Source organism: Chroicocephalus ridibundus, chromosome 1 (genome assembly GCF_963924245.1).
Source record: "Chroicocephalus ridibundus chromosome 1, bChrRid1.1, whole genome shotgun sequence".
Lineage (NCBI taxonomy): Eukaryota > Metazoa > Chordata > Aves > Charadriiformes > Laridae > Chroicocephalus > Chroicocephalus ridibundus.
Window position 1 is genome coordinate 103,383,855 of NC_086284.1, and position 17,397 is coordinate 103,401,251.

The 17,397-nt window shown below is 43.3% G+C and overlaps 1 protein-coding gene across 1 annotated transcript in view; it reads right to left on the reverse strand.

Annotated features, from left to right (window-relative positions):
- The window catches only part of MRPS6 (mitochondrial ribosomal protein S6), a 46,207-nt gene that overhangs the window by 6,447 nt on the left and 22,363 nt on the right, over positions 1-17,397 (reverse strand). Inside the window, exon 2 of the mRNA XM_063346051.1 lies at positions 6,063-6,202. Within this exon, the coding sequence (XP_063202121.1) occupies positions 6,063-6,202 (140 nt within the window). The remainder of the gene's footprint in view (positions 1-6,062; positions 6,203-17,397) is intronic.

Below are 17,397 nucleotides of genomic sequence, written 5' to 3' on the forward strand. Positions count from 1 at the left end.
AAGTTTGAACGTGTAACATAATTTACATAGATATGTTTCCAAAATATTGAAATCTCTTAACCAACATGATGCTTAATTACTGAAATACTCCTCTTAATTACTGAAATGCTCCTCTTAACAACGATCTATTTCTTCTGCGTGGGGCCACCGCGTCACCAAGAAATGGGAGAGTCATTCCGCCTTGTCTGAGTACACGCTTTGGCAAAGCAACGTTACATCCTGCACCACATAATGAAGGCAAAACACACGGTGGTCCCGCAGGAGGGACCCTAAACCACCCAGAGGGGGTGGGAATGATTTGTGGGAAGGCCAGGATGGCCCCCCAGCCTTCCCTGCCGCTGTAGCTTGGTACTTCCAGCTCCTGGGGAGGAATCGCAGCCCTGCAGGGACTGGAAGCCAAGTTGAGTTCATCATGCTGCATCCTTGGGCAAAGACCTCCTTGCCTTGCCTTTTTCCCCCATCCCACAAACAAGCCCACAGCACAACTAACACTGCAACCTGGATTTTCTGACTCCTGATCCCATTAGACGCTCTCAGTGCATATACTCTGTGCTCTTTAGTGGACCCTGGCAGTCACCAGGGTCCCTGCACACCTTCTACAGAAAATTCCCCATGCGCGTGTTAAGATAAGCTCCCAAAATACAATTCATCAAGAACAAAGAGTAGGACCTGAGTTTGCTATTTCAGAGAACAAGTGGGCTGATGAGATAACTGGGAGTGAACAGCAAAACAAAAAGATTAAGAGGCAAGCAAGCAAATAACAAAAGAAAATTGCCATCTTTTCAAAATCAAATTTGAAAGGGAAAAAAACAACAAGGCAATGAAAAACTGGCAAATAGAACATGGAAATTGTTATGAATAATCAGAATTACACACAGCGTAGCTGAAGAACTCCTAAATAAATGAAATAATAAAAATGTGGGGAGAAAGATCTAAAAATATTACTGTATTACAGGTAGATTTAATAGGGGGAAGCACCCACATACACAAAACAAAATAGAAGGGAAAGGCCACAGTGCTCTACCTATTTACAAAACTGTACTAAATCTGAGGACTGATCAGGCTGATGTATATCATCTTTTCTACAACGGAGATAACAAAAATAAGAAGAGAATTAACATTGGAGGGGGGGGATAAAATCACTCACAACAAATCTCTAGGGGACAGCAAGATGCCCAGTATTCAAAACCCAGCTACACCTGGCCACTTTCTTCTCCCCAAAGCCCCTGTCATAGCTCCTTCCAGTTCGCTGGTCTGCAAAAGGTTTGAGCCACTACCTTCCCAAAGGAGTGTCTGAATCTTTGGGGTTTTTTTTCTTTAAGATCTGTTTTGCAGCCACCCTTGTACCATCTCCCCAAAGTAAAAATACCCTACATACCAACCGCGTCCCCCAAACCACCTCCTTTATCTGATGCCCTGAAGCATGAAGTGTCACAAGCGTATGATTAAGGCATAGCCTGGCGAGGCCAAAGAAAACAGGTACGCCGCAAAGTGCAAGCCCACAGACTGTGCTACTGAGATCTACCATTTTACAAGCAGTCGCAATATTCTCCAGTTTAGCACTGACCAAATATGCAGCAGTGGCTCTGCAATGTCATCGCCCAGCCCCAGCCTGGACCCTTTGTTTGAAAGCTGCTTTGAGAGATTCAATGCTTCTCTATCATCTTAAACAGCAAACAAATCCGGAGCTTAAACAGTCCTTGAATTCAAATACTATTACACACCTTATTTAAATCAGTTCACTTTTGTTTGTTCCAGAAATAACCACCTCCTGATACACGTAATACAGTATTAAAAAAAAAAATGCACCATGTTAAAAGCAATTTTAATACACCACATTAAAAATGATAAACAAGTAGTGGCTAGTAAAACAAATACTTGGCACAAACCTATTGCCCGTTAGCAGATAAAAGTTGGAATCCTTATTTACATTCTCCTACTGTTTTTTTGGGCCCATGGTGGCCATGGCCAAGTCACTCAGGCTTAATACCTCCACTAAATTTACATACCTAACCAACACTGGAACCGATGTGTCCTTGTCATATTTTAATCATCCATAAAGTGATCAGTATTTGTTATGATTTAGTGAGATGTTACTTGAATTACACTCTTAAATACTTTAAAAACAAAACAGTAATGTTCTACTACGGCAATTAATACCATAAATGTGAATTAGCAGCTAATTCAACTTCAGTTTAAAATATCAGTAAACCAGTGATTTAAAAGTTTGATTCTTCAGACATATCCACACAGCTACTGAAACATACTACTTTCATAATTACTTAAATGCAAAAGCTGTCAATATTAGGACTCTAAAAAAAGGAGGGTGTTTTCTGCCAAGAGATGCATTTAAGAGAAGGACCTAAATTCATTTTAATACATATATATAATGCACCACCTGCTCAGTGAATATAATTTCCTGAGAAGAAACAAGTCAATTATATGTATGATCTGAGGTCTTCAAAGCTGCCTGGGAAAGCAGAACTGCTCATTCCAGTGACAGCTGCAGGCCACAATCCCCTATGGCAGGCTTTGAAAAAATCTCAGCTTTACAGATCAATTGGCAGGAAAATTCTCATTCTCTGTAAAGTCTCCTGGATATTCTTAAATTTGTAATGTGCCTGTAGTGCAGTATATCTGAGACAGATGATGCCAAAGCACTACAGAACTCAGAGCAGGAAAAGCACTTTGTTAAGGAGACAACTATCCTCCCTATTGACCTATGAATATGTATTTTTCCAGTTTAATTCTTTACTGTTCCCTAAAGACACTACCAAAACCTGGCTAAGTCCAGCAGTAGCTTTGTCGTGCACATCGCACTTGTCCTTTTGCTGTCAATCACTCAGTTTTATGACAGGCTGTATATATAGACTTGAATTGCAGTTAAGAAATGGAATTAACTACACGAAGAAAACGTACAGCAAAAGTCTGGGAGAAGGACGACCAGTAGGCATGCCACAAAGCACCTCTCAGCTGACCTGTGAATAGCTGGTGCTGCCACACTGATGGCTCTGGATCCGAGGTAAGAGACACAGCCCGGATAGCTCTGGGAGTTTTAAAGCAGCACAGCTACGTCACGACACTTGGTAAGGAAGAGGAAGATTGCTTAATTTTTCTTTCCGGGCAAACACCCCACGCAGATGGGGGAATCCCATGCCATTCTGAGTGACAGGAAGATGGTTCATGCAACGGTCACCAGGACAAGAGCTGTTTCTAAGAGACACGCTATTAAGCTGTGACCCATGCCACAACTATTGCACTGCACTCATTTTCATACAGTTTGTTGCTATGAATATTGTATTCCACTAATTTTCGTATCATTTACCAGCCAGGAGGTCTAGGGAAATAACAGATTCAGCAAACATCCTAAGCCCCCAACCATCTACATACTAGTGGAAGATAAACGAGCTGAAGCTCTGCTAAGAATCACAAAGCTAAAAAAAGAAATACATTTTTTAAAAAGGCAAACAAAAACCCAACATGAAAAGCTTTGAAAGAATCAACACTGCCCCCCCATGCTATCATTTGCACTCTCACAGAAGCCCTTTCAGTTACTTCAGAAACAGCCCAGCCTAAGGAGAAGGTGACACACTGTACTACTTCATACACCACTCTACACCAACTTGCTAAGAAAGGTGACATACACAGAACTAAAAACTGGCCATGGGAAAGAAAAGACATTAGCATTTCTTAGTACGCAGAGGTGTATATTCAGCTTAGTGAGGTATCTTTAAAAGTTATTTGGTTTTTAACTTTGTCCTGTTAAAAAAAAATATTAGTTTTTACAGATGCTGTAAAGTAGAACCGACCAATTTTATAAGGTGGATCAAGAACTGACTTTTCACTTCCTATTCCTAGATTATCTTTAATATCCTGGGTAAATTATTCTCCGGACCGTATCAAATATTGGATGGCATTATCAGGAATCCACCATACCTGAACAACAAACTGCAATCTCCCCAGCGAAATCTACAGAAATAACGATTCTCCCACATTACCAGGCACTGAAACTGCCTGCTGCTTCCCCTTGTAACTTCTCACTTCTCCTGAATTTGAGTTCTCCAATTAAAAGCACACAAAACAACAACTATTTCCTGTAGTACTCTCTCTCAATCACTTCTCCCTTTCAAGAAGCCAAGGAATATAGGGGAGGGAACTGCCATATTCAAACACAGAGGATCCAAATCCAGGGCAAGCAGAATGACTGCTGAATATTCAGAGACACTTGAACTGGGAGGTGGAGGAGGCACAGCAACAGTGGCATTAATCTGATGGCTTCCTGCCTGTGTTTCAAGACACAATCGCAATTATTTCCTACTTAAATTTGCCTCATTCAAACATAAAATATGTCTGCTCTGCAGACTCTGCAAAGAGGGTTACAGTCTAAAGATCCCCTCATCCTGCTTATTAAGTAGGTAATCTGCTACAGAAGTAGTAGATCTGCTACGGGTTAGGCCAGTTTACACACCTGAAAGATCCCCATGAGATATGGCTTCTATTCATCTCTGCCACGTAGTTCTTGTGATGCTGGTTACTGTGTTTGCCTGTCCTAGTTTCCCTGTTGAAGAACCCAAGACCTGACCTGCAGAAGCACTGCCACCCGAGCCAAGCACAAACTGTCATCCGAAGTGGTGAAATGTTACAGAGTGCTAAGTACTCTAGGGAAAAAAAAAAAAAAAAACAAACCTAGAAGCTAAAAGTCTCAACTTCAGTATCCAAAACTAGTGGAACTTTGTCCCTCTGCCTTAGCTCCCCACCTGTACAAAGAGAGTAACGCCAGCTCCTCGTTCTGCTGAAGCCATCGGAAAAGATTTCAGTGTTCACAAAATGCTGCTACTCCAACAGAAGGATAAGGTAATTTGTAATTCTGTCTTGAGACAAGGCTTTGATTAGCTGCCGTGTGTAGGCAACAGGACTTCATCCTAAAATGCAGAACTGTCAGGATAAAGCCATGTTTTGAAGGACACCATGGAGCAGGAGCGCAAGACAGTCACGGCCACAAAGCCATTGCTTTCGGTTACGTAACAGGCATGTGGCAGAGATTCCTCCCCTACCCTTTCTGTCAGCCTGCTGACGGAAGTGTCAGTGGCAGCTGTCACCACCCCCACTTCGCAGGAGAACGAAGAGGTCCTCAGAAGAGGGAGTGAAACCGTGAGTCAAACCCAGGGGAGAGGATCCAAGACAGGCTTCATGAAAGGGGCACCTCTGGAGTCACCTCGCCTTCCCCAGTGCCAAACACCCCTCAAGGACAACGGCGGGTAGGCAGGTTGGCCAACCACCCTGTTACACGCAGTTCATTTACAGGGATTAGGAGGAGCGTGTAGCCAGTTGTTATTTTGATTACCGCAGGCAGCCCCAGCGCAGTGCGGGTTGCCTAGCAACATTTCTCGGTCCTTGCGAGAGCCAGCATCCATGTCGGAGGTAGCCTCGAGGACCAACACCACGCCGGCAGCGTCAGCGAGCAGGGAGTGCGATCCACAGCACCTTCCTCCAGCACCGCGGGGGAAGCCTGGCATCCCAGATGCCAGTTCCCAGCTTCATTTACATTTATCATACTTCCCGTAAACCACATTGTTATCTTTAATATCCTTAAAAAAAAAAAAGTATCAGAAAGACAAGCAAGTCTCACAGGATACACATGGTAATTAACATTTAGTTCAGATGCATTAGAGAAAAAGAATCAATCCTGCCAATTAGCAACCAGCAGATTAAGTACACGACTTTTATCAGTAAACAGCCTGACTGGCTTGGAAAATAGCCACGTGAAAACGACATGACAAAATAGCATTGTGTATGTTGGGGAAAGTAGTTCTGCAGGCCTGGACTCGGGCTACTTGTGACGACTAAACGCTAACAAAAAGCCGACACCACACAGAATAAAAGAGAAAACACTTGAAGCAGAACACATGCACGCACAAACAGCCACGTACCACTTCACTGAGATCACAGACGTTACAGGTGTACTCCCACATAGCACAAGGAAGACCAAACAATGAGAGTTACACAGGTACATTTATAAAGGAGCACTCAGAGGACTTTAAGGAAAAACGCATCATGCATACCCTCCTCTTCTGTGGCGCTCCTTGTGCTTGGAGATCTTGTAAGGCAGAGACCTTTCTCCCAGGTTTTCTAGGTTCCTCACAATGGCTCCTCTCTCCATAAGAGCCTCAACAGTGCGCTTCAGCACGGCTGCAGTCTCAGGCTTTAAAAGATAAAAAAAAAAAAAAAAAAAAAAGAGAAAGGGAGAAATGTACACAAATCTGGTTACTCTTATTATGTGATTAGAAGGGACACCTGTACTCATACAGCTTAGTGCTGGAAGAGATCATGCCGTAACCCAGGAGGGCAAAGTGGAAGCAGAAGCAGACCTCCTCCTAAGGAAGAAAATTTTTAAGAACAAACAGCCAATTCCTCTGTGAATTATGGCAACGGCAAAGTTTCCACCGATTTCAAAGTCAGGTCCCAACAGCGGCAGGAGACAGTTAGTGGATTCAACTCACCTGGTATCACTTTGGCTGACCCTTGCACAGGTGTAAGTAAATACATGTGGCAAAGAGCAATTATGAATCAGCAACAGTTTTAAGGTCCCTGAACCACCAATACTCATTAATATTGTTCACGGCAACACTTAAAGTAAACAGTGCGGGAGGAACACTAATCTGTGGCTTGCTACAGAGACAACAATTAGCGCCACATTCATTTTGTATTGTCATTTCAACTGCACGTGCATAATAGATATTTGGAGCCTTGGCTAAGTCACTGCACATCTCATCACTTTTGCATAGCCGACATCCAAGCCCTTTTAAGAGTTAAGGAACTGACGTGCAGTAATTAGTCTAACATGCAGAGATTTCACTGCTTAGAAAAACAAGTTTGAGGGACAGGCAGCCAAAAAACAGTAGGTAAAACAGATGTAACGTTTTCCTGCTCACTGCGTATCAGGGCTCTTTTAGAGTGCTGAATCATTTTGGTAATGACACTCAACAGTATCTATGAAAATGTTAATAAAGTACAAATCAGAACGTTTTGAAAACAACTGCAAACTTACACACTCTCAGCAACAAGAAGTATTTTAAGAAACAGATCTCCTACAGAGAAAGGACACTAAATGGCCGTCCAGCTGAACACAAACCAAACTTCAGAGCTTTCTTCTGTGCTCCTTGCAATGCTTCACATCAAGATACATTACCAAGTCTACTTGTCCAGTGAGATGGCAACAGCTGTAAATGGAAAAGTAACAAAAGAGCTGATTTTCAGCTTTATTCAGATTTCATTACATCAGACCACCGTAATAACTTCACTGTCCCTTCTCAGCCAGAAGAAAACTTGTGTAAGCCTCCAATCACCTTATCTATAAGATGACTGAAAGTTCATTTCCTAAGCCTAAGATAGAGATGTACACCGTGATTAAGGAAAAAGGTTATTTAATGTCCAGATCCCTCAATGGAAATTGGTGGTAAAAGGCGATACCAGAATCTTACAACATGCAGTGCAGCCCATGCTCTGGCGTGTGAAATTTCTATTTCTACTTCTGCATACTAGATTCAAGTACTAGAGAGTATCCCATCAACACAAGGATTTTCTTCCAAGACTGGATTCTTAGTCTTCTCTATATGCTCATATTTTATTTCGCATTTCACCCTCTAGTATGTCTGACAACTACCACCAAGCAGCCATACGCAGTCCTCTCTCTCTCCACAAACACAAGGAGAAGGACAAGCAAACACTATCAGAGAAGAATTGGGAAGCGGCAGCAATGGCATGTTACCCCCTCAGTACTTTGAGCAGTATCCAAGGAATGGGAAGGGTGACTGTGAAATCCGTTGGCTGAGCTGACAGGACTGAAGGTGAAGAAGAGAATCAAGAAAAGCCAAGTAACGAGATCAAGCAGTGTCTTCACAAGAATGCCAGCAACTAGGATAAAGCATAGAACAAAATCTCTTATTCTGCATCATACCCACGTGTTGTTTTGCCCCAGTGGAAAGCGTTCTTTCACAATTCTGCTATTGGAGAAACACCAGTAACAGCCAGTAGCTCCACTTTACTTGACCCTGTCCTCCACACTCCACAAATGCCAAAACACACGGGGAGAGAGGGGGGCAGAGGCTCTTTTCTTAAGACTTTCCCAATGAAGAGTATCTACTCAAGCTCCTTATGGCTGTTGTAGCTTGACTTACATGGCACAAAGGCAAGAGAGGCAAGAGAAGCTGGCCCAAAATCTCTGCGGGTTTTATGCTGCTTCCATCAATGCAGGATTTCAGCACTCAAATCCACCTAAATCAGGAGCTACTGGTGAGAAATCTTCATTTGTTGTGAAGCAATAGCTTCGCACAGACAAGCCAAAAACTAAGGTAACAGAGCTGTGAGTGATATCCATAGTTTAATGCTGTGAGAACCATACCAGAAACCCGGCTTCAAGAAAGAAGCGGAAAACCAAGAACAACTGAGTGTGTGAAGAAGGCACCAAGGTACACATTGCTATCTAGAAGGTTTTGCCTTTTAAACAAGAACCTGACACCAACCATTAGGATTTTACTTACCCCCATTAGTAAGGGAAATGAGCAGTTTTAGGAGAGACGGGACAGCTAACTGAACAGCTGTAATACTTTGTGCGCTGCAGTGCACCTGTATGTGCTTCCAACCCTAGGCGTGAAAATACACTCTGGGAAAGTAACAGGATCTGCCATTCAGGCCCTCTCCCACTGAGCCTGCCGTGCGCGGTTAGGTTGCAAAAGCTTACACAGTGCTCAGACAATTATCACAGGAGAAATCTGTCAGGTCAATGAATAAAAATACTGTTTACTGTTGTTACTTGTCTCCCACTTGCATAGAAAATGCTGCTCCATAAACAGAGCTCTGTTCAAAGGAGATCTTAATTGACTGAGACCTTTAGACGAACAGCTGTGCGTCCAATGGTGGAGCTGCCTGCCATACCCTTCTTAACAGCCATGCAGATTTAAGTTAAATGTTATTGGGTAAGCTTACTCCTCTACATCCCCTCATACCCTCAAATGACACATAAGCTTTTTGTCTCTCTTACGCATGCCAACAGATCAGCACATTCCCTGAGCGGCTGCATGTCCAACATGATGTGCAGTTTCTAAACACAATGAAGCCTAAGATCAAGTCCCATGTATTTAGAAACAAAACAAAACAAAAAGAACAAGAAAAGAAAGCCACAGATTTCTACATTAAGGATTGTAAAATATTATGTGTTTTTGCAACCTCCCCACTTGCGGACGTACTTTGAAAACATAAACTAATTGTTGGTTTTCAAAGCTTGTCACTGTAATCCCTCTCATTCCTCCTCTCCAAAAAAGATCATGGTTTATCATAGCTTGCCTAAAGCCATCAACCAAACTATATATAGGCTAGCCTTTGCTAACCATAATATCCACAGACACAGGTTCCTTGGTTTGCCTCAGAGCCAGACCAGTTGAGGACATAGGAAATGGTATTGCCTGGCTCCCAACCCAGGAGCCACAACATTTTTTCCTGAACAGCCAGCAGTAATTCCAGTACCACAGATGTGGGGAAGCAAAGACTGGGGGCGGGGAGGGGGGTAAGAAAAGGAGAAAATGGAAGCTGGTGCCAGGATATCCATGCTGGAGAGCAGGCAGCGCTAGAAAGAGCGTGTAAGCCCTGGTATGTAATTCTAGCTCTTGTCCCCGCTCCTGTGTGGACAGTCAACCCAGAGCCCTTTCGACTGGCTTCACCCTTAGTGAACCTGGTGAACTTCGTTAGTGAACTTGGTTGACTGTCATTCGGCCATGAGTGGTTACCTTGTTCTCAGAAACTACAGCTCTTTGGACATGACCAAGCTGTGGAAGGAAGAGGAGGGAGGTCACTGCAGACTGTCCAAGGGCTTTTCCTTGGAAAACTGCTCCTGGAGGAAGTAACTGAAGGACTGTTCTCTACAGATCAAGATTCCCCGCTACCTCCACCCTACACTTTTTAAACTTGCAGCTGCCCAGAAGAAGTATGTTAACTACCATGTCAACCCTGTTGCCCTGCCGGGCAAAACCATCACAACAGAGGTACGCTACAAAACATACTTTCTGCATAACGCTGGCCTTCTCCACGGATGAGGATCGCTGTGGCCATGTTTACCTGGTGGCTGCACCGCCAGGAAGACCCTGCACAGCTGCTGACCACGCCACAGGCACGACACACATCAAGATCAGCAGGCACCTTTCCACAAAGAGTCCAGTTCAGTTTATTTAAAACTCCATATTCCCATGCGCCCAGAAGTTATTCATAGCCTGAGGTGTCACGCAAACCACAGCTGAATACCATGCCCTAAGCACTTCCGCCATACCTCTGTCTGCTCCCTTTCTCCTCACCAGTCTTTCAGTTTATCGCAATCGTCACCCGAGCGAGAAGAAAGCTGTTCAATGCTCAGACTTCTGCCGCATCTCACCAGGCTGCACAAATGGGAGCGGATGGGGATGCACAGTCCATCACCGCCCAGGATCAGAGCCACAAATGCCTGGTAATGACCAGCAAGTACTACAACGCAGCACCAACAACCTCTTCTTGAGGGGAAGTTATTATATGCCACCAGCATGAGTAATAGCACAGTTTTTATCAGTCATACAGAACTCGCATGGCAACCAGCAAGTGTATTAAAAATAGGCGAACAGAAAAAAAACGGGGAATACTCTGACAGCAAAGCGTCATCATTTCTACTAGAGCCCAAATGGACATGAACTCCTCAGCCATGAAGCTGCAAAGTGCAGCTCGGAGACAGACCAGAAACATGGCAAGAGCTTGAAATAAAGCTTTTGTAACGCTGATGTCTCCTAAAAAACAAGTAGCCACCCACCCAAACCTAAAGGAAAGGACAACGCTGTGGCTGGAACTAGAGCCATGTGAAAAGGCTCTGCGCCACTGCTCAATTTTCCATCTCGTTAGCTGGCCAGAGGGAGCTCAAGAGAGGACAGAGATTCAAAGGAATAGAAAAAAACAGAACTGGCTAAAAAAGAAGTCTTCTCAAGCCACCAAAACTCCTCCAAAAAGAGTCTTTAGAGAGAGAAAAGGAAGCGGACATCAAATACTTAGTTTTAGGGCTAGGACTGTACTCAAGTTCTTCTGGCTACTCATTCAGTTCAACAGGAAGCACTTAAAGTCAGAGGGCACATCTCCTTAAATTACAAACAGAAAGAAATCCATCATAATTAGCTTGATTATCACTTCAATGTAGTAATAATAGGATAAAATTGTGTATTTTTTTTGGTTGTTAAACAGTTACAAAAGGTTGTTCTAAAATTATTTGCTGAGGTGGAAATCAAAGAATGCACAATATGTTTAGAAGAATGCTGCAATTCAAAAGCAGCAAAACTGGGAGGGGGGGCAGGAATCAACTCCTTACTGTCATTTACTACATAATAAAACACTAGAAACTTATTAGTGAAAATGATAAAAAAACCACACATGCATTTGTGAACTAGCCAAGATCAACACTGGCATGAGAAAGAAGAGCTCTGCAATGAGAAACAAGGGGAAGCGGGAAAGAGTCATTTAATTGTCACACCCTGTTTTAGTATACAAGACGACACCGCAAACAGATGAAAAAATAATCAGCAGATTAAGAATGGACAGCCAAAAAAAAAATTAGCGTATGCCAGGCATACAACACAGCTAGTGGCAGGGTTGTTCTTTATCTGCCTAGGAAACAAACTTGAACTCGTGGTGCAAGATGCAAAGCTGCAATTACTATAAAAGCATAAACACCACAGAACAGCAGTCCTGTAGGGTACAACCACTGAAGGATACGTACTATTCAGAAAAGATCAAAATAAAGATAAAAGCAGTAGATCAAGCAAACAGAAGATGACAGAATGGTTTTGGTTGGAAGGGACCTTAAAGATCACCTGGTTCCAAGCCCCTGGCCATGGGCAGGGACACCTCCCACTAGACCAGGTCCCTCAAAGCCCATCCAGCCTGGCCTTGAACACCTCTAGGAATGGGGCATCCACAGCTTCTCTGGGAAACCTATTCCAGTGCCTCACCACCCTCACAGGAAAGAATTTATTCCTGATATCCAATCTAAATCTCCCCTCTTCCAGTTTAAAACCATTACCCCTCATCCTATCACTACGCTCCCTGATAAAGAGTCCCTCCCCACCCTTCCTGTAGGCTCCTTCAGGTACTGGAAGGCCACTATAAGGTCTCCCCAGAGCCTTCTCTTCTCCAGGCTGAACAGCCCCAGCTCTCTCAGCCTGTCCTCACAGCAGAGGTGCTCCAGCCCCCTGATCATCTTCGTGGCCTCCTCTGGACCCGCTCCAACAGGTCCATGTCCTTCCTGTGCTCATGTGAGAGCCATGCTGCACCCCTGCTAAAAATGGCCTGCAAGTGACTGATGAGTGCAATCAGGATGTCCTGAAACTGAGGACTCTGGACACCTGCCTGGAAGTTTGGACCTGGGCAGGGGTGGGGCGCGATCGGTCTAAGGAAAGCTGGATATAAGGCAGCACTGGGTAGGGACAGAAGTTTCTGTAACTACAGCAGTTAAAATTTTCCCTGATATAGAATAAAGAACACATGGGAGAAACCCAGGTGCTCCTGACCATGATATCCATTTCGTATTTCCATCAAACACTGACTGAACAAAAAGGTGTGATACTATTTTAGAAAAGGACTATGGCAAACAGTGAGAAAGTTACAGCAGGCAAGTCACCAAAAATAAGTTTGGGGGAGTGATCAAAATTGACTCAGTCTGAATTAAAAATAACACCCCATCCTCAAAACAGATCTTTAATTAGCATTTTAACAGGGTATAAGACAAGTAACTGGCAACTTCACCTGACACAAATAGGAAGCCCAGGGACTTGGATGCAGAAGCAACTTTTAAAGTCAAAAAGTGATGCTAGTATATCTTCTGTTCCGAAATCTACCTTTCTTCTTCAAAGAATCTAAATTCTAATTTTCTTATTTATTTTTTTTTTTTTACACTCAGTATTTAAGATCAAAGAAATTATTAAAGAAACTGAATTAAAAACTAAGCAATACAAGTACCCTATAAATACCAAGTCACAGTTAAATTAACACATCAGTCTCAACACTGAACTTAGCTGAATTTAATTCATTTTAGGGAGTTGATACTCTCAATAATTTCTGAAAAGAACTCTAGAAGGTGTCTTTTAAGTCTGACAGCAACCAAATCCTCCACGATTCAAGGCCATTTCAAGGGTTTATTACTAGAAACAGTTAACGTAACAATTGGCCACAACTTCAGAAACAATTAAACACCTTCCTTAAAACTCCATGTACAAACTTACCCTCTTCTTCTCAACCACAATAAATTATAGCATGGATTTCAAATGCAATGCTCCTGGTCAGCTCAAGTCTGCTTATCAGAAACTTGCTAAGACCCAGCTTACCAGAAACTACGAGTAAGTTTTTTTCCTCTCATGACTTTCAGATGCAAATATATTTCATCAAGTTTCCTTTATATATTCCTTAAGCCTAAATAATCAAGAGTGGAAAGGGAAAAAAAAACCCACGAAAAAACCCATGGAGGGAATTATTTTCAAACACCTTTTCTCCCTGGTCTTTGGAACACACCCACACGCACACACTCACATGCAATTCCTGTTGTTTCCACATTTGTTGTTTAAGATGAAAAACTGAAGACATTCCAATGAAGAGAACAAAAAGATAACAGTAGGAGCATAAAAAGGGGAAGGTGGGAGGAAAAGAAGCCTTCTCCAATCTCATGATACAGAAGCTGAAGCCACGGCCAAGAACCCCGTGCTTCTTTCGCCATCTCCATACTTATCCCTGGTAAACCCCTTCCTGAGCACACTGCGAGGGAATACATGGTTGCAATTTGCCAATTCAGGTCATCAAGTCCTCTCCCAAAAGCAATGATCTGACAGTTTTTAAGACACCCTGGAACTTTTTCTGACTTCCCAAACTTGCCCTTTGATTCCTCAAGCATTTGGACTGCAATTGCCCAGCCTCACGGATCTACCTTCGCTAGACCCCGAGATAAGCAAAATGTAAAGCCAGACTTAACTGCGCGTCCTAGTCTAATCAAGAGCTGCGACAAGTCATCCTTAGGCATGTTTAAAAAAGAAATCCTGTTCATGACAATATTTTTAGATATATTTAGGATTTTAACCACCACAGAGAGCAGAAGTTTTGCTCTTTCTTCCTCCCCATCTTCCAAGATTACAGCTGCTACAGTTTTCTGCTTTCTTGAGAAAGCTGGTTATGCCTCTCCTGGATAAAAGGTCTTGTGGTACAATTTTACCTAATAAGATGTTTAGTATGACATAATTCCCATGACAATGAGCTATGAATGAAAAATAATGCATACAACCCAGCAGCAGAATTAAGATGGAACTTAAGTTTGGAAGCTTATTTCTCAAGAATGTCACCTATACTGTCAAATTTCTCAAGACAAGACTAATTTTAAGTAAGAATTTTAATTCTGGATAAGATCTCTATTTTCAAATAAACTCTTTCAATACCCTTCCTCTAAAACTCAGCCTTGTTTCCATCTCCCCTAGCATTTTCTCTCATCGACTTACTTTAAGCTTTTCTATTCACCCGCATATTTAACACCGGCTTGGAAGACTGACAGACACTGACAGAAAGGGTCCAAAAGCGATGGCTGCTGTTTCCAAGGTAAACTGAAGCCCGCCATCCCCTCACCTCAAGTGTTCGGAAGGAAAAGGCCGCGTTAACACAGAGCCAATGGCTCCTTCAGCTGCCTGGCACCTCCGTTCAGCAAACTGGGCAAGGGGCACGGATCAAAGCACCATCACGCTGCAGCTGTTACCGCTTGCTTCCCTGGATGCTTCAGGGACAAAGTCAGTGGTCTTATCAAGAAGGAGAAGGGCTTCGGTGTGTTGGAAGCGGTATACAACATGACCAGAATTCACAACCCAAGCCACTCCCCTGCCAGGTGATCCCAAACCTGGTACTTTTCCCCACAGGGAACAGCTCGCTCAGGGCACGTGTGCAGGCACCGCTGAATCCGCTTCCAGCCTTGGGGTGCCAGCAATAGTCCGGCCTTGGGAGAAATACCTGCAACTGTCCAAAGCATCCATTGTAGCAGCTGGACGTCAGGATATATTCCAAGTCCCCAACACTCCAGCGCTGGAATGCACCACTAGCACCGTCCAGCCTAGTCTAAGCCACTGAAGAGCTCCCTTCGATGAGAGAAATCTTTCAAGGACTAGAAATCTCATTCCTAACACATTGCTGTTACATCCATCTCGCACATCCTTACTGCCACAGAAGAACAAAGAAGAGTCAGGACTAAGAAAAAACTGAACATGGTTAGTAAAAAACTTTCCAAAGAGTGTGTGAGGACCATAGCTGTAACTTTCAAATCCTCACGCTTTTGCAGTACAGTAACTATCCTTGGCTCTGAACCAGAAGAGCGTTTAAGGTGGAAGTCACACTGTTTAGACCAACCAGTGTGCACAAGTGAAAGTGAACCTTGGAAATTTCTTGCACAAGTTCTCCTGTATACTACAGCACATATACTGGGGATACTCAAAGCTAACTTGCAAAACTAGTTTCGTGGTTCAGTCAAGTTTTAAAAATAGTTGCTGACAAATGAAAGGGTTATAAGCATCATGACCATGAAGTCAGATTGTCACCTTATTCCCAGCAGTCTACAACCCCCCCCAAAAACCCATCAAAAAAGCAAATTACCAAGCACAACTCAATTGAACACGCTTGTTAAGACAGGAGGAAGAAAGCATGGAGGTGAAACCTCCTGGCTTGTTCGCTTCCCTGGCACAAGAACATGCACAGGGCAAACTGGGACAGCCACATCCAAGGAGGGAGAGTTCACTTCAGAGCCAACAGGCACAGAGTACTCATTACCACCATCTCCTTGGGTTTGACTAGTGAACCCTCAAAATAAATGCTGCCACAGCATTTATTGAACCTGCCCACAACTTGCCTGGGCCAGGACTCCACAAAGTCTCAAACATCAGTAAACTGGGGATTGACAAAGACTTTGTCAAACTAATACAAATGAAACCAGATGGTGATGAAGAGGCTTCTTGAACCTCTATTAAAAATCAACAAAATGGAAAGCTGCTCACTGAATCACTAATTAGATAACCAATTAACAGCTAACTAATAAAAAACACAGGAGTCTCACTCCCTCCTGGAAATCACAAATCCATACCAAGTCTGCAGGCTGGAAGCTCTGCTTATTTTTCATCCCAAATACAAAGCTTCTTCTCCAAGTATGTTTTGTACCCATTCCTTCAACCAACCAACAGCTTCCACCTTTCTTTTAAAACACAGCAGCAAAAGAAGAGAATACCAAGAATCATTTTGATGAATGCAGCGTTTCCACTGCAGTTGAAAATCTGGCTTTAGTGTCCTTCCCACAGTTTTTGCCAACACACCCATCTCTAAAACTGCATCTTCATGCCCAGTCCACCGGTGATTAACCACCAGATCTGTCCCCTTCCTTGCTGAACTGTCACCACTGGTCAACAAAGACGTCATGATTCACACCACGCTTTCCATGGCTATTAGCTCAAATACATCCCTATGGGGGAGCAATAAGGGGGAGAAGGAAGTCGAAGACTCATGTTTGGTCTCTTCTTCTGGAACTCTGTTGGTGTTGTAATCTTTTGCAAATAAAAGTCATTACAAGGTATCCTTCCATTCCCCTGGAGCTAAGCACTGACCACCACACGCAGCAACTGCCTCCTACAAGAGAGAAGACAGCATCACATACATCATTCTCAGAGCGTGACTGCTGGCACAAGCTCCTTGGAGGACTTGGGCACCAGGACCTATTTCTAGATTGCAGTCAGCAATAAACGCAAAACAGGGCTCCAGGCTGGGGCAGTCCCAGAGGGATACCAAAGCACAACTGGAGATATTTAAGGACACTCCAGAATCGAGTGAGAAGGTACCTGTGCCACTCAAGAATTAGTTAAGCAGCAGCTGAACAGAGCATTTAAAGAAAAAACAGAAAAAGAAAAAAACAAGAGGAAAAAAATAAACCCCAAATTTTGCACGATATCCAACAAGACTGCTCTATTAAATAAGGGTTCACCCACATTTTGGTTCGCAGGCAGCCTGCTGCTCTGCAGGGTGCTTCAGGCGGCCAGCCTTGCCCTGCCAGCATCCTCAGCTTCAGGTCATAGAAAGATCAGCCCAGACCACCCCCAGCCCCACCTCCCCACAACATGAATCAGCGTTAAGTTTCACAGCCAAACTCCACAACCAAGGTTTGGATCCTTAAGTTCTTCTTGCAGTTTTAAATAATCTAGTTTGTGGGTTGGTGTTTTTTTTTTTTTTTTTTTTTTTTTTTTTTTTTTTTTTTTTTTAACTTCTCCAACCAAATGCCCATGCCCTGCTTCAAGAGGACTGCCTTTTAATGATGGGGGCAAAATGGAAAGTATCTCT